The following is a 15,177-nucleotide window of genomic DNA, read 5'->3' on the forward strand; positions in this document are numbered from 1 at the left end:
CCAATGTTGATATTTTTATGGCAATGCTGTCATGTGTTTTCCATGCATATGTATATAATTTAAAAGTTAGTTTATATTTCTGAACCCTTACTAAAAAATTGTAATATATTAAAAGACAAACAGTTCATCAGATTAAAAAAATAAAACTACAAACCTTCAGGAAAATATATTTAATAATTCATGGAAAGGGTTCACAAGAGGATTGTATCTGGGACATTTTTGTTCTGTTTTACAAAAACATGGCATGGTTTTAGTTATGAGAAAAATAAATCTTTGGAAAGGAAAAATCAATAAAATATTCTAGAATTCAACCAAATTAGCAGTTCTAAAGTAAATCTAATATAGATGACTGCCATATTAGATTATGTCTGGTGTTTCCAATAGTTATCTTTTTGAATACTTAGAATGTATTTAGCACTTTTTAAGATTCCTTCCTCATTCTTTCCAAAAACTATACAATGCCATAAAGGAGTAGAAGAAGTGAACATTCAATGTGTTATAAGTGGTTCCAAGAAAAAGATCCCTTCCACAGATACTGGATTAGATTCTTTATTCATCTCGTTCCTCATTTTCTTTATAACTGGGGAGAATACATGCACCTTCTCCAGAAGATGAATCAAGACAAAGGGTGTGAAATTCCAATCTTCATTCCTTAAGGAAAGAGGGTTTGTTCAAGTTCTAAGAAAAAAATTAGACCATGATTCTAGGAGGTGGGCTGTCAAAGACAAAGAACCACAACACATAGACTTGCTCTTTCTTTCCATGAGGTTGGACAGTAAAGGTTCCTGGCCATCACTCTTTCTAACTTCTTACATATTTTCTTTGCTTCTTAACGAAATATGACTAAACCAGCATAAGGAAGCTTCAGATGTGATGGTGTGGGGACAGGAAGAAAGAGAACAACTAGGCTGCCTCTGAGCTAAATATATAGCAAATTGTTTTCCTCTCTGAATCTTTCCTTTTGTCCTCAGTAGGTGTGACTTTCACACTGCATCCCTTCTAAAATTTACCTTTGCAATATAAGATATAAGTAAAAAAAGACTATTCAAGCCAACAAGGCGTAGATAAAAAGAATATCTCATAGTCTAGTTTAGGTTACTAAAATTTTGCAATGGAATTTTAGGCCAAAGCCCCAGTTAGAAACTGCTTTGTTTGCTATTACTCCCTGCACGTATATTTTCCTCAGTAATCTTTGAGAAAAAAGATTGACTATATCAAAGCAGACTTCAAATATTCTTGGGTACCCCAGTAAAATTCACCATAATAGTATCTAGATTCTCCTAAAACTCATTATAATGATAGACAAGTTTCCCTAAAATCTGATCTAATTATCACCATAATTCTATATTTATGTAGGCCTATTTTACAAGAGAAGCAACCATTCTTTGATCAATATTTGTAGGCCATGGATAAAAAATGCTCCTAGCAATTATCTAAGATTTTTAATTTCATCTATTCAGACCAAGTTTTTAAGATTCCTTCCTCATGGCTCCTGACTTTTGGTTGTGTATCTGGTAGTTTATATGGACTTCTGGCTTTGCGGCATAACATTTCCTAAATGAATATAACTTAACTCACTCCTCTGGCTCTTTCATTTTAGGTTACCATAAATATGGAGTTTTCAGACCATTGGACAAAACTCATTTCATCCCAAAACAGAAGCAGATTCAATCATTGATTACCTTTTCTAAATACTGAAACTTAAATTCTATTCTTGACTAATCCTTTCCATTACTATGCTCAGAGCATTTTTTTTTTTTTTTTAATAAATTCACAGTATTAAATGCTGGTATTTCTCACCTCCTTTCTTTTTCCAACTCTCTAATACTTTCAATATTTCTTGGATCCTAGGTTCTCTTAATCACTCTATAGTATCAATTGTTCTCACTATAGTTTCTAATAAACCACACTCCAAGTCATTAAAGACCAGATATGTGAGTAGTAAAAATAATAAAATAGTATAGATATTTGAGTAGTAAAAATAACAGAAGAGTAGTACAGTTATGTGAGTAGTAAAAATAATAATAGTATTGATATATGATTAGCAAAAATAATAGAATAGCATATCAACTAAGTAAGCTGAAGAGGAGACTACAAATAAAACCAGCAGAAGAAGATGGAACAACAATTTTATACAGAAGATTTGGAGATGAATTTTATAATTAAAATTCATTTCAATTTAAGAAATTGAGCTGAACATATCTTCTATAATATTCTATGAATGGTAGCAATAAGCAATAAAAAAGAATACGACAATGTATGTATTTCTACAATATGAACAGTTCTTAATAAATTACATTGGCAATGATGTCGTTAGCAGAATTATAAATAACATCAAAGAACTTTAGAAAACTCCTTATAATGAATATATTTTACCAAAAGTTTCATAACATTGAAAACACTTCTGAAGCCAAATTGTACAATGATATATTCTATGTAACTTTATAGATATTAAATAAAATAAACTTTGTAGTATGAATATTTTACTATTTATGCACACATAATAGTAATTTGCCATAAGATAACCTATATCTGTACATATGGATATACGAATATGTGTATATTCAACAAATCTAAATTGGTTATCAGTACACAGCATATCCATATCCAAACTGATTATCAACTATATTCAGTGAAAGTCTTCTTTGTATAAAGCATATAAAAAAACTTTTATATGCCTAAAATCAGTGAGTTTATACTCTACATCGAAGGCAAAAGATACTTCACATGAACTTTATAGCTTTATAAAGCACAATATCATCTGGAGCACTGAGTGCTCATGAGATAAAAGTTTTCAGTAGGATACATTTATCTTTTAAACCTGTTTTTATTCAATGGATAGCTTGTGAGATTTAAAGGCTTAAGAACATTCCTGTGCTATTTTTAGACCACATGTCCTCAATTACATTGAAATCAGACTAATGACAGTCTGAACCTTTTCTGTAGACCCTTCTAATCACATTAATATAATGCAAATATGTGTAGCTCAAGCTACTCAGGAACAGGTCCACATATGAAGGTGTATATCACAAATACAGTGCTTTATAAATTTTAAAAAATTCACTCTTGTTAACTACACTACAATGTCATCTTTATTTCTACCATTACCTAATATCAAATCAAAACAAAACCCTAAAGATTTAAAAAAGCACAAACTCTGGAGTCAGAAGACCTGGAGTTAAGTTCTAGAAATGTTGCTTAACTGTGTGGCTTTTGGTAACTTAACTAACACCTCTAAATACTAGTTTCTCTACTTATAGAAAAGAGATAAAAATATCTAACTTATGGTGTTGTGGAGAATAAATTACATACCATATGCAAAATATCTAGCACAGTGCCTGGTACATAGTAGACACTCAATAAATATAAGTTTCTTTCTATTACCATTGTCCTCAAAGCAGTGCATAATTTAGCATAAAACACTGAATAAATGTCATGCTATATGTTGAACTATCAGCCTTTAATAAACAAAATATATCTTAATGTTTTAAACTATTAAGAAGTAATTTTATATTATTATTAATATCTATTGCAATAATTAATAAGATAAATATGTATATACGCAAAGCATAAATTATAAAATAGCTGTGGTCACAAAGTTCCATTTATACTACATTGTTATATGGCTTGCCTCACATCAAGAAAATCAAAAGCAGAATATTAACAATATAATGAAAGATATTTAAAATAGATTAAAGAAATCCTTACTAATGCTACATAAATTATAATTATAGTATCTTATATTTAAAGAAAAGTAATAAGCTAATTATACTTACATGTTTCCAGCGTGCAAGCTTTCCTGTTATATTAGTTTCAGGCTGAAAAAAGAGATCTTTAAAGAACTTATCTTCATATCTTTTGTGTATGTAAATCTGTTTTGTTTCATATTCATTAATAAATTTTTCTTGATGTTTTTTATACAAAAACAGGGAGCTGAAATAAGAGAAGAAAGTTGTAATGTAGGTTTAAAAAAAAAAACTTATGAGTTTACTTACATCTTAGAAAATATGGTGGTAAATTTAATGTAATATTTGTTCTCATATTATTATTATATAAAACTAGGACTAGGCACTAATGTTTGCTTATTAACATTTATCAAGAAATAAATGAATGCTGAGAAATCTGTGGTTATATTAATTCACAAACAATTCTATACTTATATCTGGCTATGCATTTTATAATATAATAGTAGGGAGGATATCACTAAATTATCTAGAGAAATATATGGTAAACTCTGTTTTTTCTCTCCAGTGAAGAAAGTAACTTTTTATTTCCACCTAGGAAAATTACTGTATAGCAGTACTGTTCAACAGAATATATTGTATGCCACAGAATGATTTTAAATTTTCTATTAATCACACTAAAAAGAGGTTAAAAGAAATAACAAATTACAAGTAGAATAAACGCAAAGAGATCCGCGTCCAGACACCTCATAGTAAGACTGCTGAAATCCAAAAACAAAAAGAAAATCAGGAGAAACAGGAGAAAAATTACTAGTCATGGACAAGTGAATCCCAATAAGATTAACTACTGACTTCTTATAAGAAAGGATGAAGGTTAGAACACAAAGCTATGGCATAGTCAAAGTGGTAGAAGGAAAAAAAAAAAACATTTAAACCAATAATTTTATATTCAAGAAAAATTATCTTTCAAAACTGAAGGTGAGAAGAGATGACGTTACCAAGATGGTGACATAGGTTATTCCTGATTTTACTCCCCATCACAAGAAGAAAAACTAACAACTATTCGAGGACAAGACACCACTGAGCGAATCCTAGAACATGGTGGGGCAAGGCTTACATACCCCTCTTGCACCACAGATACCAGGAAAGACTGCCTCAGAAGGGTAAGAGAAATGGTTAAACATTAACTACAATCCCCCATCCCAAGACAGTACAGCAACATGGCTTCTCCAGTAGGAAAAGAGAGCCCAGGAGTGCTATCTAGCCCCCCAGTATTGTGAGTTGCTTCCTGCCAGTCCCTACTCTGGTAATGCCCAAATTTAGCAGGAAGGAAAGAAATGAAATAGAGAACAGGAAAATAACAGACAAGATAACCAAAAAACAAGAAGTTTCTTTGAAAAGGTAAACAAAATTGACAAATCTTTAGCTAGAATAAGCAAGGAAAAAAGAAAGAGGCCCAAATCAACAAAATTTTAAATGAAAAAGGAACCATTACAGCTGATACCAAGAATACAAAGGATCAGGAGAGGCTACTATGAACAACTATATGCAAACAAACTGAACAAATTAAAAGAAAAGAAATATTCTTAGAAACATTTCCATTAATGCCCAGGTGGAGTAATAGTCCTTTAAACATCATGAAAAACCAAGGTGACAAGGCATCTCAGAAAGAAAGAGAAAAATCTCCAGAAAATAAGCTTATGGACATAGAAATATACAACTTAAATGACAGAGAATTCAGGATGATACTTCTGAAAATACTCAGTGAGTTCCGAAATGAGTCATGTCAACAATTTAAGGAATTTATAAAACAACTAGATGAGCAGAGCAAAGAGATTGAAAACCTCAAAAAGAACCAAATAGCACTTCTGGAGATGAAGAACACACTGCAAGAGCTGAAAAATGAAATAGCAAGCTTGGGAAATAGAGTCAACCAAATGGAGGAAAGGATCAGTGATAACGAAGACAGAAATCTAGAAATAAATCAAAAGGAAGAAGAGAGAAACTGAAGAATGAAAAATAATGAAAGAGAAATACAAAAACTAGCTGATACCATCAGGAGAGGAAACATAAGAATAATAGGCATTACCGAAGGCAAGGAAAAGGAGCAGGGACTAGAAAGTATTTTCTGACAAATAGTTGATGAGAATTTCCCAAATCTAAGGAATGAGGTGGAGCTTAAAATTCAAGAATTCAACAGAACACACAATTATCTCAACCCAAAAAGGCCTTCACCAAAACACACTGTATTAAAATTATCAAAAATCAATGACAAAAATAGAATTCTCAGGGTAGCCACAGAAAAGAAGACTGTAACCTATAAAGGAAAACCCATTAGATTATCGTAGGACTTCTCAGCACAGACCGTACAAGCCAGAAAGGAGTGGAATCAAATATTTAAACTATTAAGTGAAAAGAACTACCAGCCTAGAATAATGTATCCAGCTAAGCTCTCCTTTAGATATGAAGGAGAAATTAAGACCTTTCCAGACATACAAAAATTGAGAGAATCCTTCACTATGAGGCCTGCACTACAGGAAATACTGAAAAAAAAAAATGACTAAAACAAAATGACTAAAAAAAATACATAATTAGGAGTAAGGTGACTATCAGGCAAATGGAAGCAGAGGAGTGCAACCCTTACTAGGAACATGGCATTATAAGGTTAAATAATAAGAAGAGAATTGCTATAGCAAGATAGTAATGAACCTTCAGCATAAATAGGGACAAATTGGGACAACAATGACTGAAAAGAGGAGGATTCAAAGATCTAAATTCACAGAGGGGAATGGATATAAGGCACACACAGAAGAAAATGGACGATTATGTATATATAACTATCCTTTACATATTTTCTTAATGATAACCACACACCACAGTTCAGAACTGAAGTATATAACAAAACAAAACAAAACAAAAAAACAAGAAGAACTGGAGGGAAAACCCACAGAAGCCAAACAAAATAAAGAAAACAGAAACACAAGGACATGGAAGCAATGGAAACACTGAGCTATCAGAAAGCAAAAGATAAAATGGCTATAAGAACACCTCATATTTCAATAATTACCCTAAATGTAAATGGACTGAACTCACCAATAAAAAGGCACAGAGTTGCAGAAAGGATCATAAAACAAAACCCAACCATATGCTGCCTCCAGAAGACGCATCTCAGCTCCAAAGACAAATATAGACTCAAAGTGAAAGGGTAGAAAATGATATTTCAAGCAAATGGCATTCAGAGAAAAGCAGGAATAGCAGTACTAATATCAGAAGAAATAGACTTCAAAATGAAAGGGTAAAGAAAGATACTGAGGGACACTTCATAATGATAAAGGGAATCATGCACCAAGAAGACACACGATATCTATGCTCCCAATCAAGAAGCCCCGAAATATATAAAACAATTACTAACAGAACTAAAGGGAGAAACAGACCAAAATACTATCATAGGGGACCTAAATATCTTACTGTTGGATATGGACAGAACAGCCAAACAGAAAATCAATAAGGAAATAACATCCCTAAATGACACATTAGACCAACTGGACATAATTGACATTTACAGAGCCTTCCATCCCAAAACAGCTGCTTATACATTCTTCTCTAGTGCACGTGGAACATTCTCACAATCACATACTTGGACATATAAATAGCCTCAACAAATATAAGAGGGTTGAAATCATACCAACCATATTCCCTGATCATAACGTTCTGAAACTAGAGATCACTTGCAAAAAGAAAGCAGGAAGAACCACAATACATGGAGATTAAACAACATGCTACCGAAGAATAACTGGGTCAGAGAAGAAATAAAAACAAAAATTAAGAGATACACAGAAACAAATGATAATAATAGTACAACATATTCAAACTTTTGAGACACGGCAAAGCGGTCATAAGAGGAAAGTTCATATCATTACAGGTCTATCTCGAAAAACAAGAACGAGCCCAAATAAACAACCTAATGCTTCATCTTAAAAAACTAGAAAAAGAAGAACAAATGAAGCCTAAAGTCAGCAGAAGGAAAGAAATCATAAAATTAGAGCAGAAATAAATTAAATTGAAAAAAAAAAAAAAACAATAGAAAAAATAAATTCAACAAAGAGCTGGTTCTTAGAGAAGGTTAATAAAATTGACAAACCCCTGGCTAGACTCATTAAAGAAAAAAAGGACACAAATAAACAAAATCAGGGACTTAAGAGGAAAAATTACAACTGACATTGCAGAAATACAAAGGGTCATACAAAAATATTATGAAAAAGTATATAACACCAAATTTAATAACCTAGAAGAAATGGACCAGTACTTAGAAAAAATACAATCTTCCTAGACTGAATCAAGAAGAATGGGAAAATCTAAATAGACTGATCAGCAGTATGGAAATTGAAACAATCATCAAAAACCTACCAAAAAGTAAAAGTCCAGGACCAGATGGCTTCACCAGTGAATTCTACCAAACATTCAATGAAGATTTAATACCTATTCTCCTCAAACTCTTCCAAAGAATCGAAGAGGAGGCAATACTTTCAAACTCGTTTTATAAGGCCAATATTACCCTGATACCAAAACCTGGTAAATATAACACACACACACAAAAACTACCGACCGATATCGTTCAGGAACGCAGATGCAAAAATCCTAAATAAGATACTAGTGAACCAAATACAGCAACATATTAAAAAGATTACACACCACGATCAAATGGGTTTCATCCAAGGGGCACAAAAATGGTTCAACATACACAAATCAATTAATGTCATACACCACATAAACGAATTAAAAAATAAGAATCATATGATCATATCATTAGATGCAGAAAACACCTTTGACAGGATACAGCATCCATTTATGATAAAATCACTTAACAAAATCGGTATAGAAGGAAAGTACCTTAACATAATAAATGTCTACATGACAAACCCTCAGCCAACATTATACTAAGTGGTGAAAAACTGAAAACCTTCTCTCTAAAATCAGGAATAAGACAAAGCTGTCCCCTATCACCACTGTTATTCAATATAACATTGGAGGACCTATTGAGTGCAATCAGGCAAAAGAAAGATATAAAAGGCATCCAAATGGGAAAGGAAGAAGTCAGTCACTATTTGCGGATAATATTATTCTCTATATAGAAAACCCTAAAGACTCAACAAGAACATTACTAGAAACAATAAACAAATACAGTAAAGTTTCTGGATATAAAATCAACATTCAAAAATCCATAGCGTTCTTATATTCTATAATGAAGTGTCAGAAAAAGTGGAAAAATAATTCTTTTTGCAATTGCAATAAGAATTATTGCAATAAAAAGAATATCTAGGAATAAATCTAACGAAACATGTGAAGGACCTATATAATGAAAACTATAAGACTCTATTAAAAGAAATCGAAGAAGATACAAAGAAATGGAAAGATATTCTGTGTTCTTGTATTAGAATCGACATAGTTAAAATGACCATATTACCTAAAGCATGATACAGATTTAATGCAATCCCCATCAAAATCCCATTGGCTTTTCTTAAAGAAATAGAAAAAAAAAAAATCATCAGATGTGTATGGAAGCACAAAAGACCCCAAATTGCCAAAGCCATCCTGAGAAAAAAGAACGAGGCTGGAGATGTCAGTCTGCCCGATTGGATAAAGATGCTTTGCTGTGATATATATAGATATATATATAGAGAGAGATATCTGTATATATTATTCAGCCAGAAGAAGAGATGAAATACTGCCATTTGCGACAACACGGATGGACCTCAAGATAAGCATGCTAAGCGAAATAAGCCAGACAGAAAAAGTTGAAAACCACATGATATCACTTATATGTGGGATATAAACCTAAAAGCACCAAATGAACAAGATGAACAAACAGAGACTCATGGACATGGACTATAGACTAGTGGTTACCAGAGGGTAGCGGGTAGGAGAGGAGCAGGGAGGAAGACGGGGTAAAGTGAGTCAAATATGTGGTGACAGAAAGAAATCTAACTATGGGAGGTGAACACACAGTGTAAATATATACATATGCCTTACTGTTAATGTATACAGCTGAAACTTATTGGATTTCATTAACCAACATCACCTTGAAAAATAAAGATTTGTATTCATAGTAGTCCTTTTTTCTTCTGTGTGTATCTTATCTCCATTCCCCTTTGAAAATTCAGACCTTCGCTTCCTCTCCTTTTGTGTTTTTGTTGTCACAAATTATTCCTATTTATGCTGTATGTTCATTTCCAAGTTGCAGTAGCTATTTTTTTTAAACGTTTTCACCTCTTTTAATGATTATGTAATATTTAAGTATATAATATTTTTTTCTGAATAAAGGCTGCAATTACCGGCTTCTGTCTGCGTATTAGTCATCTTACTCAGATTTGAATTTTTTCATCTTTTTCTTTCAAGTAAAATAATCCCCTTCAATATTTCCTGTAATGCAGACCTTGTGGTGGAAAATTCCCTCAGCTTCTGCACATCTAGTAAATCTTTATTTTTCCTTCATATCTAAAAGATAACTTTGCTAGATATACTATTGTTGTCTGGTAATTTCTCTTTCAGTATCTTGAATATTTGATTCCCCTCCCTTCTAGATTGTAGATTTCTGCTAAAAAAAAAAAAAAATCTGATAACCTAATAGGATTTTCTTTATAGATACCTTCTTTTCCCTGGCTGCTTTGAGAATTCTTTCTTTTTCATTAATTTTTTACAGTTTTAATATAATGTGCCTTGAAGAATGCCTTTTTGGACTGGGATAATTTGGTGTTCCGTTTGCTTCTTGGATTTGAAGATCTAATTCTTTCCATAGGTTTGGGAAGTTCTGGTCAACTATTTGTTTGAATAGGCTCTCTGTTCCCTCCTCCATCTCTTCTCCTTCTGGTATTCTCGTTATTCTTATACTGCTTTTTCTGATAAAGTCAGATAGTTCTTGTAGCATTCTTACATTTTCTTTTTCACTCTCAAGTCTCTCTCAAGTTGTGGTACATAAATACAATAGAATATTACTCAGCCATAAGAAAAGATGAAATACTGCCATTTGTATCAACATGGATGGATCTTGAAATTATCATCCTAAGTGAAATAGTCAGAAAAAGTTATGAACCATATGATTTCACTCATATGTGAAATATAAAATTGAAACTAACAAATTAACAAGGCAATTCATAGATAAAGGCAACAGTTTAGTATTTACCAGAGGAAAAGAGGGGTGGAGGGAGGTAGACAAGGGGTCAAATATATGGTGACGGAAGGACATTTGACTTTAGGTGGTTAACATACAATGCAATATACAGATGATCTATTACTAACTGTACACTTGAAACCTATATAATTTTACTAACCAATTTCACCCCAATAAATTTAATTTAAAGAAATTAATGGAAAAATGCAAAAAAAAAAAAAAAAGAAAAGAAAAGAAAAAAGAAACATGCAAACTACCAAGACTAAATCAGAAAGAAATAGAAAATCTGAACCATGACCTAGAAAAAATATAAGAAAAAGCTCCTTGACATGGCTCTTGGCAATGATTTTTTAGATATGACACCTAAAGCACAAGCGACAAAATAAAAAAACAATGAGTGAAACTATATCAAACTAAAAATATTCTGCATAGCCAAAGAAACAATCAACAAAGTGAAAAGACAACCTACAGAATGCGAAAAATATATTTCCAAACTATATATCAGATAAAAGATTAATATCAAATTTATATAAAGAACTCATACAACTCAACAGCAAAGTAATAATAATAATCCAATTAAAAAATGGGCAGAAGATCTGAATAGACATTTTTCCAAAGAATGTACATGAATGGTTAAAAGGGATATGGAAAGATGCTCAACATCCCTAGTCACTAGGGAAATGCAGATCAAAACCACAATGATATATCATCTCACAGCTGATAGAATGGCCACCATCAAAACAACAAGAGATAACAAATGCTGGCTAGGATGTGAGAAAAAGAATTGTTGGTGGGATTGTAAACTGATACCTCTGCTATGGAAAATAGTATGGAGGATTCTCACAAAATCAAAAATAAAACTACTATAAGATCCTCTAACTTCACTTCTGGGAATATAGCCAAAGAAAACAAAACACAATCTAGAAAAGATATCTGCATCACCATGTCCACAGCACCATTTTTTATAATAGGTAAGACATGTGGTATGTATACACAATTGAATATTATTCAGCCATTTCCAAAAAAAAAAAAAAAAAGAACCCTGTCATTTGCAACAATATGAATGGACCTTGATGACATTATACTAAGTAAAATAAGTGAGACAAAGAAAATACTGTATGACCTGACCTATATGTAGAACCTAAAACATACCTGCATGCACACTGCACACTCACACACACACATACAAACCGTACAACAAACTCATAGGAAAAAAAATCAGATTTGTGGAGGTTGGAGGAGGAAGAATTGGAGAAAGGTGGTAAAATGTTCTCACATGTATGATAAGAACTATAGATATAATATATAACATGATGACTACAGTTAACACTGCTATATGATATAAATGAGAGTTGTTAGGAGAGTAAACCCTAAGAGTTCTCATCACAAAGAAAAACATTTTATTCTTTTTATCTTTTTATTGTATCTATATGAAATGATGGATGCTAACTAAACTCATTGTGGTAATCACAATATATGTAAGTCAAATCCTAATGCTGTGCACATTAAAATTATACAGTGATGTATTTCAGTTATAAAATTATAGAGTGATGTATGTCAATCAGTAAAACTGGAAAAGAAAACTGAAGGTGAAATAAAAAATTTTCCATATAAACAAAACTGAAAGAATTCATTGCTATTAGATGTGCCTTGTAAGAAATACTAAAGGAAGTTCTTCAAGCTGAAAGCAAGTAACCTCAAGCAGTAATTTAAATCCACAGAAAAGACAAAGTGTGCTAGTAAAGGAAATCATGTAATTATAAAACAATATAAATTCATATTTTTACTCCTTTTCTCTGTTAACTAATTTAAAAGCAATTGTATAATATAATATGCATATAATTTTATTGTTGAGTCTAATACATATATAAATGTAATGTATTTGACAACAACAGCACAAGATGGCAGCTGGGAGCAAAATTGTTTGGAGTATTGAAATGAGAACATATGGTAACTTGAATCCATAGAAAAATTAAGAGAACTAGAAATGTAATAAATAGGACTGTTGATATAACAAATTCAACGAATATATACTTTGCTCTTCTTCTCTTAGCTCCTTTAAAGGGAATAGCGCTTTATAAAGTGATAATTATAATAATGTACTGTTGGGATTGTAACATATATAGTTGTAATACATATAATAATAACAGCACAAAAAGGAAGAAAAGGGAATAAACATATAATGCTTTTATATCTCACTAGATGTGTTAGTATAAATCTGAAGTAAATCAAAATATATACTCTAAGCCCTAAAAAATACCAAGAAAATAACTTAAAATGTACAATTAAATCATTAAAAGAATGTAAATGTTGCACTATAATTTCCTTCTCAGAGTTATTTATTTATTCTTTCATTTATTGCTCAGGCATTCATTTAGTTAAAATGCACTGTTCTAGACTCTGGAATATATTGTAAAAATACAAAATTCCTAGTCTTATGGAACTTCTTGGTAAGAGATTCTTTCTCATTAGTACAAATTGTAAGAAAAAATAAACTAAACTATATGTTTTAAAGAAATCACTTATTTCACCTCAAAAATGTTTGCATAATATGTCCATACCACCTTATTTTCACTTGAGGATTCCTAAGTAATATTCTGATTAGGAATTAACTTCTTATTAAACTACTAGCCACAGTACTTAAATTATCTGGTCTCCTTAAAAATTAAAATTTTCATTAGAAAACAGTAAATAATTCATGATATTTTTTAAATGGGGTAGTTATAAAAAAATTAGGTTTGCTTCTGACAATTAATGGATTCATTAATCCATTGAGATTCTATTTTGGATAGTGCGATACAGTCTAGATGTCAAAAAGTAAAGGAAACCCATGTGGCAGGGAGGGTTGTATCTTCCATGGAAGTATTCGCATTGACTCTAATTTTCCAAGAATAAAGACAACTAAAACATGAAAAGAAAAATGTTATGGCATACAGCAGAGTTTAATTTGGGGGTCATGAAACCTGTGAAACTATAAGCAAATTTTATTTGAATATGTGTGTAGAGATTACACTGACACTAATTCCTATAACTTTTATTAGACTCTCAAAAACTAAACCTTGGACTAGACACTAAAATAAACAAGAATGTTCTAAAAGAATAGAGAAAACCAAATAAATTACAAGAAAAAGCAACAATCTCCAACATTTACAATGCATAATGAGTCAGCATGATGGCAGAGGAGGAAGCTCTGAGACCTCCCTTCCCTATACCCAAATACACCAATTCAACAATTCACAGACAAATTCCAACTCTGAGAAATCCACAAACTAATTGAAAAACTCCTGCATCCTGGGTGATCATGAAACTAGACTCGCCAAAGCTAGTAGTGTGATTCAAGATATACTCTCTCTAAAATCTCTACCTCTGGCACAGTACAGTATGATCAGAAGTAGAATACCTAGCTCCCAGATTCTCCCACGAGAGGAAAAGAGCTAGTTCACATGTCCAGTATCCCCAGTTTTCTGAATGGACTCCCTAGAGGACTGGCTTCTGTCTTGCCAGTCTTAGAGCTCTGAGAGATCTGACACAATCTAGCTAACTGGAGAATAAAGACAGAAGCTTGGGCTGATAGATGCTACAACTCCTTCCCTTTGGCTTGGCACAGAGTAAGCAGTCATAGTTGCCTACAACATCATAACTTTTCATGGGGCTGCTCAAAGTACTGACTTCTGACTTGCCTACAACAGAGTGCTGATGACACCTGGCATAACCTAGCTGCCTGGAAAATAGTGAGAACAGAGACTGATTTGAGCTGACAGTCACCATACTGCTAATTCTGGTTCAGCACAGAGCAGGTAGACAAACTCCCTAGCTCTCAATTTCTCCCTAAAGAGGTAAAGAATTGGATGGCCGATGACCCAGCTTTTCTGGGGTTCACCTAAGGAACTGGCTTCAGGTGAATTTGTTCTGGTGCACTAGTGGGACCTCACATACTCTAGACACCTGGGGAAAAGAAAGAACAAAGAAAGCAAATTAGATTACCACGAAGGTTTGAGGCCCCAGCCTTTACCAGGCTGATTGGTGAGGGTTTTCTCCCGTTATGAGGCCAGTCCATGAAGACTGGGAGACATGGCTGCTTTGTCAAATGTGAAGACAGCAACACAGAGTGTCAAATAAAATGAAGAATCAGGCAACAACATTTAAAGCAAAAGAACAAGATAAATCTCCAGAAACTGACCCTAAAGAAAAGTTTTATGAGTTACCTGATGGAGAATTCAGAATAAATGGAGAATTCAAAATAAATGTCAAAAAGATGTTCAGTGAGGTCAAAAAGATAATGCATGGGCAAAGTGAGAATTGCAACAAAGAGACAGATAATACATA

The 15,177-nt window shown here is 32.4% G+C and overlaps 1 protein-coding gene across 3 annotated transcripts in view; it reads right to left on the bottom strand.

Moving 5' to 3' along the window:
• LRRIQ3 (leucine rich repeats and IQ motif containing 3) overlaps positions 1-15,177 on the bottom strand; it is a 151,128-nt gene that overhangs the window by 82,238 nt on the left and 53,713 nt on the right. For all 3 annotated transcript variants that reach the window (XM_025052118.1, XM_025052119.1, XM_025052117.1), the window contains one exon: positions 3,777-3,933. In XM_025052118.1, coding sequence (XP_024907886.1) covers positions 3,777-3,933 — 157 coding nt within the window. The remainder of the gene's footprint in view (positions 1-3,776; positions 3,934-15,177) is intronic.

The sequence above is a fragment of the Pteropus alecto genome, unplaced genomic scaffold (assembly GCF_000325575.1).
Source record: "Pteropus alecto unplaced genomic scaffold, ASM32557v1 scaffold25, whole genome shotgun sequence".
NCBI classification, from domain to species: Eukaryota; Metazoa; Chordata; class Mammalia; order Chiroptera; family Pteropodidae; genus Pteropus; species Pteropus alecto.